The 10,228-nt window shown below is 36.4% G+C and overlaps 1 protein-coding gene across 2 annotated transcripts in view; it reads left to right on the top strand.

The window, feature by feature from the left end:
- The first annotated feature begins 635 nt into the window (after positions 1–635).
- The window catches only part of LOC109546323 (calaxin), a 14,016-nt gene continuing 4,423 nt past the window's right edge, over positions 636–10,228 (top strand). The window contains exons 1-5 of one of the 2 annotated variants that reach the window (XM_048665991.1): positions 636–967; positions 1,229–1,453; positions 1,504–1,627; positions 1,682–1,935; positions 5,110–5,471. In XM_048665991.1, coding sequence (XP_048521948.1) covers positions 1,230–1,453; positions 1,504–1,627; positions 1,682–1,935; positions 5,110–5,113 — 606 coding nt within the window. In that variant the 5' untranslated portion in view covers positions 636–967; position 1,229 and the 3' untranslated portion in view covers positions 5,114–5,471. Of the gene's footprint in view, positions 968–1,228; positions 1,454–1,503; positions 1,628–1,681; positions 1,936–5,109; positions 5,472–10,228 lie in introns of those variants that run through there. The other variant, XM_019917241.2, reaches the window with a different exon arrangement.

Below are 10,228 nucleotides of genomic sequence, written 5' to 3'. Positions count from 1 at the left end.
TGTAGATGGGGTTGAGTTTGACGACCGTACCTCGTTCGCGCCGCAATGGAACGCTCGGTGCCATCATTCGCTGATGTTGAATTCGATGTTGCTCTTTGCCTATATTCCTTGTTAAAATTTTTCCTAGCAAAGTATCTTGGTATTTCAAGATTTACTATATTGTCTGTTGAATTCAGAAGAAGTCTTATTTTACTCTTCAAAATATCACATTTATCACTATCTGCTGTCACATGATTTGTACTTTGTAATTTTCGCCAAATTTTTGTTGGATACTGTTTTTCTATTACAGTCTTCAATTTTGAAATATGCAGCAAATGCCTAGATTAGATCTAATCAACAAAGAGTCATCATCATCAAAATCATCGGTCATCAGGCACAACGTGATTTTTCTTGAAGTGGGTTCACCAGTGATCGAAACTTTACTAGGCCTTGAGATCAATAAAGTGTGGTGGAACCTGCCCTTAACATTTTACCATAGCGAAAATGTTAATAAGAAACTGTAATAAGTAGTGACCCTATTGTAGTTTCCTTTGGATTGTAGTATTTACTAACAATTCTCCATTTTGCTGTTTAATCGTTAATATCTCGGAAGCGGTGAACGGCTGAAATATCGACTAAGAATAAGTAAGTTGCACGATATATAAACTATCGCTCGTAAAGTCAATACTTGCGTTTTCTCAGTGTAAAAATGTAGGTCGGTTGTCGGACTAAAAATCGCGTTTTATTTACGGCTCTTGCAAAACAAAATGTCGAATGTACGAATATTGGAGTAGTAATTACGTAATTACACGTCAGTGTACTGACGAAGTCAACACATTAAACGGGATCATGCCCCTTCGTTTAAACCAAGAAATGCGTAAAATTAAAGGTTACTAAGCAACTTGCCACACTTATTTAGTCAATAATCCCAAAGCTTTCCTATTATAGTCCTAGAACGAAACATTGTTTGAAATTTGAATCAGATCAGGTAAATATATTACTTTTACTTTCGTGTAGACAAAACCATTTTAATCTAAAACCGACCCACTGAGCCTACATTTAATTAAAACGACAATCGATACCATATTTGGATATTCAGATAGTAAAACAAGTTGCATGACTGACTTCAAAAAACCACTCTGCACTGCAAAAGTCGTTAATAATGGGGAAAATCAAATAGCGTGCAAGATTCGTTTTAAGACAAAACGATTTCACGGAAGATTCACTTGCAATTTATTCGCAATTTCAGGATGGCTGCTCTATTGCTGCCCAATACGACTGCGCGCCTGAGCGTACGCCAGGGCGCCCTAGCGCTGAGGGGCATTGGACGATTTATTCATCGTGTCCGCACATCTCATCAATCAACACAAACTACGCTCGCACTGACCAACACTAGAAGAATGGGTGAGAAAGATATCTACAAATGCACTCCTAAGATAATGGATAGGCTGAGGAGTAACACGTTGTTTAGTCGGTAATAACAAACAACTGATTTGTTTCACAAAGAACACTGAAAATTTGTAGTACTGAAATTGAAGCCCTTTACAAAATCTTCAAGAAGCTGGTCACATTCAATAAATCTTCGTGCAGGACTATCAATGACAAAGTTTCCACGTCAATGAGCACCAACCCATCGGCTGCTTCGGAGGTAATGGGCAGATAAAGTACAAACCATCAATTAGTGGCAATTATTCATTTCCAGGGAATCAACAGAACGGTTTTCCGCGAAGTGCTGCACAACACCTTCGACATCGTGACTGAAAACATGCTGATGGACCGGATTTTCTGCGTCTGGGATCGGCTGAATAGCGGCTTGATCACTCTAGACCACTGGATCCTAGGGATGTCCTTGTTCCTGAAAGGCAATCTTCCGAAACAGATCGACTACTGCTTCGCCGTCTACGATCTGAACGGCGATGGATTTATCACTAAAGATGAAATGTTTCAGCTCCTAAGGTTGGTTGAATAATAATAATATATTATATCATAGAGTGAGTGCCAAATAATTTGCATATATCTATTTAAAAACGCTTGCTTATTTTCTTAAAATCGATCAAATCCATCAGTAGTTTTTTTTAATTGCCCATTTTGTAAACGGGTTTTTATTTATACAAGGTGGCCTCAAAAAAGTTATGATATACATGCAATTTTTTTACACAGAAGCTGCTTTTTTTGTAATTTTATTCAGTTCTCTACAAAATTCTAGCCATATTTAGAGCTACCAGCGCGAAAACGGCTTAAGCCAGCGTTATGGTGGGTTAATACACGAGAATAAGGATAAGGCTTGAAGCATAAGAATAACGCTTAAGGAATAACGCCTAATGCTGTGTTTATAAAACAGAATAAGAAACAATATTATTTTATGTACAGCCAATCAAATGGAAGCCTAGGCTTAAGAAACAATAGCATTGTGTCTGTTTTTGTCAACATTATCGCGATAACATATCAATGAAAGCTTAATTTCACATAAATATTGTACATTAAAATGGATTTGTCCACTGAAGAAGTGGTAGTTCTTTTTAGATTAATAATTTCGTTTTCTAACCTCACAACAAAATGTAAATACGATGTTTGGCGGTCACGTGGGATATCGAAATATAATTTATGTTACAAACTGCTCATTAGAATAACGTCTAACACATAAGATAAAAGTTAAAAGTTGACAAATTTTTTAAGCCTTATTCCTTAAGCGTTAGGCACTATTCGGTTTATAAACACCTCTATGGACTGATGCACAACGAACTTTTAAGGTACGCCTTAATCGCTATGCGTTATTCCTTATTCTCGTGTATAAACCCTCAATAAGTCATTTGCCGAGTCAACTTATCCACAAAGTGAATGTGCATATAATCCAAATAAAGCTTAACCCCCTGTTCGCACCGTTTACGAGATAAGGTTAGTTGATGGTCATGTTTAATTTTGCCTTAAACGATTTTGTCACGAAATGAAGTGCCGAAACGTTCTATTTCGCAGCCTGTGAGACAGTAAGTGTTTCACAGTGCGGTGAGAATATTGGTCTGATAGAAAAGTAAAAAAGTCTTTAAATATATTCAAGTTTCCAATCTTTGGGACAAAGATTTAAGAAATTTATAATTAGTTTCATTGACAACCGTTGCCCTAAAACAGCGGTTTGAAGTGGCCTAATACTTTTTAATCATAATATTAAGATGCAAATCGGCCTAGCACACAACACTTCAAACAATGTAAACATTACCACAATTTTTTTGTTGTTGCTATATTTGTTATACAGTGTGATCCAAAATTGGCGTCATTCCTTCTAAGTGGTAATAGCGGCTCACATAGAAGATACGACAAAAATAAAAAATCACATTTTTTCGATAATTTCAGATTCAAGATATTAACAGTTGAAAATGGAATTTAAATTTTATGATTAAGTGTTATTTTGAGTGTTCTATGTTTAATTAGAAGCGTATTGGAATACATAAAAATTTTAAAAAAATCACGATCTTTGCTTTAAATTACGAAAATTGTTTATATTAAAAAAGTTCTCTTCCACAATTTTTTAACAAAAAGTCAAAGGGGTAATGATGTTTTTGTCATCAACAGATCAATGTCATCAATGATAACAATAATTTGTCAAACTGTGACTTACTTTGAATTTTCTTTCACGAATTTCCGGAGATGCGATTAGTTTAGGAGAAACGCTAAAGTAAAAAAGTAGAAGCTGAAAGAACGCCAACGAAGAGCGAGGAGAGTGGTTCCAGGAAGATAGTGGACAATAAATATTCGGGTTCCAGACACAGAAGAACAAGTACTGGACATAATTGCAGAAGAGCCTTTGAGGAGCACTCAGAACATTGCACAACAACTGGCACTTTCCCAGGCGCCAAATAAATACCGGCTACATTCCTACCACGTATGTAAGATACACATTAAACCAATGGATAACTGAACACCGTTATAAATTGAGCAGGAGTTAACTAACCGAATACGAGGAGCTGCTCGAGAAGAGTGCATAATAAGGTGATTACACAGGCACTTGTTTGAAGTGACAAGGTGAAATGTAGGTTTTTGTAATTTGTAAGTAAATTAATAATTCGAGGTTATAATTATTTTTGTTGAATTTACGGTTTAGCATTGTCTGTCTTGTTGTCACTTTCTGTATAATTCCATGGTTACCGGAGTTTTAAATAATTACTAATCAACAGGTACTTACGTAATCTTAATTCGGTAGATTACTTTGAAAAACATTGTTGCCGTTTTTTAATATAGTTTTTCGCAGATTTCATAGTTTTTAAATACAATTATGTAAGTACTCCTAAAACACCGCCAGACAACACCTCCAGAGGAGTGTCGCCAATTTTGAATCACCCTGTATAAGTTCATTTTTTAAGTAGTTTGGGTTTGCTTGTGTAAATAAAAGTTAAACGGCTGTGATTTTATCACCAATTTTCTTCTTGACAAATTCCCTAAATCCATTTGTGAGATTAGGCCTTTTACGCGCTGATAGCATTAGGCGGCGGTCCCACAGAACCACCGGTGGCTATCAAGCAGATGTCCAACATATGCAATTCCCATTGAACGGTCTCACAGAACGCTTCACTAGCCAGCCACTGTCATCCACTGCTAACCACCGGTTCTAAATTTCCGACGTGTTCGAAATTTTGGTAGATTGGTGGTAGGCTGTGAATGCGCACATGCGCGTTAGGCGATATTTTGCGCGGGTTTTGGCCAGGAAATATGTCAATTTTATTCTACTGGTCGAGAAATTAGGTTATACTTTTCAACGGCATTTGTGGCAAATCGAAAAAATGAGTGGAAATTGGAATACTGCGGATATAGACCTTCTGATCACGCTGGTGCGGGAAAATGCGGAGATTTATGATCAGCGTCGTCCGGAATTCCGCATATATACTCACGCTCTGGAAACCACGTGGAAGAAAATGAAGCAGCAATTTCCTTTCATAACTGGTAAGGTCTTACATTTTTATATACATTTAATGACAGTGCGAAAGTTATGATGTTTTGGAGGACACTCAAAATCCTGCATACGAAATGGGTGAGTTAGCTAAAACACTGAAACTATACATATGTAAATAAAGAAGGATTAAAGAAATGTAACAAGCACATCTGGACGATATTTTAACAAATGTGTAATTCTTATTTCAGATGATCAGGGTCCAACGGCTTTAATTTTCTCGTCGGGACAAGAGCTACGTATGCAGGATCCGCCTCCAGAGCATTATTCATACCAAGAAACGCCACAGCCTTCGGACACGTTCCAAAAAAGAAAAAAAGTTAAAGGTCTTGAAATGATTGAGACTTTTATGTCCTATTTGCAGGCCAAAAAGGCCAGACTTACGAAGAACGATGCAGAGAGTACAAAGTCCTCTAACGAACTTTGTCTCCTAAGTTTATTGGAGGATATGAATAATTTTGCTAAAGCTAAAGTGCGTCAATTTGAAAGGTCAGTGTTGGATACGCTGAACACCCTCTTAGATGACGATGAATAAAAATGTTTTGCCAGTCAATCGGTGTGTTAATTTAGTATTTTATTTCCGTCTTTATTACATATATATTCCGGCGTCCTGCCAATCTACAGCGCCTACCCCATTAAAATAATGGCAAAAGCGATCGCGTATTTCTCGTGCTTCCCTGGAAGATTGGTTGGTATTTAATCGCTTTGCTTGCATCGGAAGAAAAGCATCAGGCCTTACATTTTCAGCCAATTGAGTTTGAAGAATTCTATTTTCTTCAATTCTTATAAAGTTGTGTAGAACACAAGCCGCTTTAATTGTTCTGTCTACTTTTGTCGGCTCAATTTTGCAATTGAACTGGCTTCAAAAATTCGGAATTTTGAAATCAGTATGCCAAAAGCGCATTCAACTAATTGTCTGGCATGTGACTAATCGATAATTTAATCTTTTTTTGCGAAGATTTAAATTCCTTCTTGGATATGACTTTATTAGATGTTTCGATAAACGGAATGCTTCGTCGCCAACAAAAACAAAAGGCATAGCATGGTTTTCGCATTCATTCAATTCTTTATCCTCCGGTAAATCCATTGTATTTCCATACAGTAACTTGCCAAAATTGGAATGTTCCAGTATGCCACCATCACTATTCTTGCCAAAACTGCCGACATCGGTCATCGTGAACTTATAGTTCACATCCACAACAGCCATCAATACAATGGAATAGAACATTTTGTAGTTGTAAAATAAGGACCCACAATTTTGGGCTTGCGTATCCTTATGTGTTTCCCATCTATAGCTCCTACACAATTGGAAAAGTTGTTTTGAATTTTAAATTCTTCCGCAATCCTTTCAAATTGCTGTTTGTTCGGAAACTTTAGATATTCGTTTTCTAAGCCATTGTAAATTAATAACAGCATTTCGTTTGCTATGACGCTAATTCTATTATGACTTATGCGGAAACAAAATGACGCTGAATGAAATTATTCCCCAGTAGCAATATATCTGAAAAAACAAAACCTTGAGCTTCCATGTGTTGAGATTTTTTATTATAGTACCTACCTCAATGTAACTGTTAATCTTTCGATCGATTTTTCAAATAATATAGCATTTCTCCTACATCCGAGTCCGAAAAAGATGACATGGCCGTTTTATATATATATATATGACAGTTATATATATAGTTAAGTTATATATATAGTATAAGTAGGTTAGAAAGCAATACAGTTGATGCCGCTGGTGGATGATTGCTGTGAGACCATGATTTCCCGATTCACTGATTTAGGTCGGTGGTAGTGGGTGATAGTTGATGACAGTGGTTGCTGTGGGACCGCTGCATTATTTAACGTAGCATACTCTATTCTCATCTAGACCGGTTTTTGAGAAATTGGCGTCCGCAAATCGTATAATAAAAAGCTTCTTCTTTAAGGTCTTTCGGTACGATCTCGCATGTTGTTGCCCCTCTGCATCAACCAAAAGTAGGTAACGCCAAAGCCAGTTAAATCCCAGTGATCTATCTACTTCTCATTTTCAAGTTGTTAATTATACCTCTTGATACTAAGAACTGTGAAAGTATAACGGATACAACAGAAACATGCCTTAAATATTTTAATTTTACATAGTTATCGTATATATCGATGCAATGTGAAGACCTGAACATGACCATAGGAAACTCTCATTACCCCTAAAAGTATCTCCAAGCAAGCCTTTATTACCTCTTAAACGGAATAACGCCAATTTTGAATCTATCTGTATTTACATAATAATAGACAGATGAAAGAATTTTATTATGGTAAGTAGCGGAAACCATCTTGAAAAGGATAAATAAGAACATGTAAACTTGCTAACACATATTAACGCTGACACACAAACTGAATCTAGGAAATCAGTAAACGTAGCAATTGGGAATGTTTACACTAAAAGCAGAGTACCCGTTACGAAGGTTACTCGGAGTGGGCGAACAGTAATTTTGCCTCGTCGTTTTATGGAAAAGTAGTATGGAAAAGTAGATTAGTTGTAGAGTAGAGTTAGATTTTTTCGTTATACTTACTTGTTGTTTTTCTGTTTCATATTCTTGGATAGCTGGTGAGAAACTCATTTTGTATTATTTAGTTTCTCGGGTGGGAGAATAGTACATGGTAACAATAGATAACAATGCATGGCATGTATGTACCAGCAGGGTGTCAAGTGGATGTCAGTCGGAATGATACAAAATTAATTGAAAACTGAGTGGTAATTTTCAAGTAGATCAAACAAAGTTTTTCATTCATCCTTATCGTGAACGAACCAAACAAACGGGTAGTTCCACAAGTAGCGTGATTCAAACTTGAGAACCAAGAGGCAGCTGATGGTCCTACGAGCGGATTCCAAGCAGGCGAGCAAGATCTACAACAGGTTTCAGGAAGATGACGGACTCGGTGGTTGGCCTATTGGCGACGGTTGAGCTAGGACGGGCGATCGACTTTGGTTTGAACTTGACTCCCCTTCGCTGGGTCACCTTTCTGGATTAAGTTTTCGTCCGTTCCCTTTAAAAACTGTGGTCAGCAAAGGTGGGGCAACCACCACGTTGCCAGACAAAAACTGCTGATATCTGGCAACGAGGTACTTTATTAATTTAAAGGTATTTAAACATTAAAATACAAATGATACTTGAAATATTGCTAAGCAAACCTGACAAACGTGATTACTAAATCCAATTAAGCAATGAAGATCGGTTGACAATTACAATTATAACTTACAACTACCTACGTTTGAGAACAACGGGTTAGCAGACAGGTGGACCACTAGCTAAATTCCATTTTTAACCGTTACAATATCGAACAACCGCTTTCCGTTTTGTGTATCCGTACCTGCACTCCTTTTTTAATCATTGCGTATTCACGGTTTCTATGTAATTCTTAATTTAATAATATTAAATAAACGGCTCTTAATATAAAAGCATACCTATTGTTTTGCTGATACTATTCTTATAAAATTACAATGACCTACAATTTGTATTACAGAAATTATGCAGGACAATGCCGTTTAAAATTACACTTTAGCACCTAATCAAGTGCAGAGTATAAATTTTCTTATATACCAGAAATATCAACTTGATGTTCGATAGCTGTTATTGTAATTGAACTAAATAACACATAGGGAAATACTAAACACCTCATATTTAAAAAGGTTTATTGTGCACATCACCAAATAGGACATGCATGCTGTACTTGTTCTAACAAAAGTGATGAAAAGGCCAAACAAACTAAAGCATTGAAAATTTCGATTAGGAAAGAAAATGAAGTTCTGTTGGATTCATAAGACATGCCGGGTGTCATTTTGAAAATTTCTCACACTTAATTTCGTTGAAAAATTCCCACCCCGTTTCTTATTGTTGAAAATATGAAAAATTGGAAACACTGGTCAATTTCATTTGTAAGGAGGGCCCCTTAAATGAACATTTTTAGTATTCTTGTTTCAACTCGATAGAAGGGATGTCACCCTTGGAATTTTAAAGAGGAAGGGGTCATGTGGCACATTGTTTGAAAGGGCGTTCAATTATCTTTACACGGGTTACTACTTTGATGCTTTTGGTTCTGAGGCTTTCGAATAATCGCGTTCCAAAGTTGTAGAAACAATTAAACTTGCGTGAATTCAGATTTTAGTTTTAAGGTTAGTGTTTACAGAAAAACAATTGTATTGGGTATCCTTGTAATACATATGATTAGACAAGTAGGTTACACTGTTAAAATCGTTGAAAAGTTATTTTTGATTTTGATCTTATTTCTTGATTATTTTACATCCACAAAAATAACTTTTCATATGCGGAAGAGAAATTTATGCAATAAAACCTATGCCATCTACTTGCGCACTATCTGACTAAATTGTTAACAATGTGGGCTAGTTTTTTGTAAACAATGATAAAGTCTGTTTCCAAATTCTTTCCTAACTTTTCTGAACACTTTACCGGGAACTGACCGTCATTCTGCAGCAAATCGCCTTTTAAGACCATCAATATCAGCGGGCTATTTTATATAAACCAGGGATTTAAGGTGTCCCCAAAGAAAGAAGTTAAGGGTGTTCAATTGGATGATCTTGGAGGGCATTCAATTGGTCCCCTTCTACCAAACGATCTATCCGGGAATATCTTATCAATGTTAGGGAGGGTTCGAAAATAGACTTTACTATAAGTTACATTGTTAACAGGTAAGTAGACAACACTTTGAACAATTTAAAATATAGTACGTAAGTAGATTCCATGAGTTTTGTTGTAGAAATTTCTCTTCCGTGATTAAAAAGTGATTTTTCTCGAAGTAAAATAATCAATCTTCAGTCAGACTTTCTTCCATTTTTTCAACGATTGTAAAGTGTAACGTAATATTCTAATAATCTGTATTACAAGGAGACCCAATAAAATTGTTTTTGTGTAAACGCTAACCAACAAAATCAATATCTGAATGCACGCAAGTTTAATTGTTTCTACAACTGTAAAACGCGATTATTCTAAAACCTCTGCACAAAAAGCAACAAAATAGTGACCAATGTAAGGAGAATGGAACGCCCTTTAAAACTATCTACCACTTGATCCCCCTTCCCTTTTACGATTATAAGGGTTACATCTACCCGTCCTAGGCCCGTATTTACAAACGTTGCTCAAGCATGAGTCGAGCCTCAAGTACGATACTTGGCTTCGATTGCGATTTATAAACGATTCTCATTCTCAAGCCAGTGCTTACAGCCTTGCTTGCTCATTATGTAGACGGTGGCTTGAGTATTGCTTCTGCCCAGCCATTGGTCGAGATTTTTCGTTGAACCGTCAAACGGTTTTTAAGGTT

The sequence above is a fragment of the Dendroctonus ponderosae genome, unplaced genomic scaffold (assembly GCF_020466585.1).
Source record: "Dendroctonus ponderosae isolate FM_Combo_2020 unplaced genomic scaffold, Dpon_F_20191213v2 Dpon_F_20191213_4, whole genome shotgun sequence".
Taxonomy (NCBI): Eukaryota; Metazoa; Arthropoda; class Insecta; order Coleoptera; family Curculionidae; genus Dendroctonus; species Dendroctonus ponderosae.
This window is presented reverse-complemented; position numbering and strand designations above follow the sequence as displayed.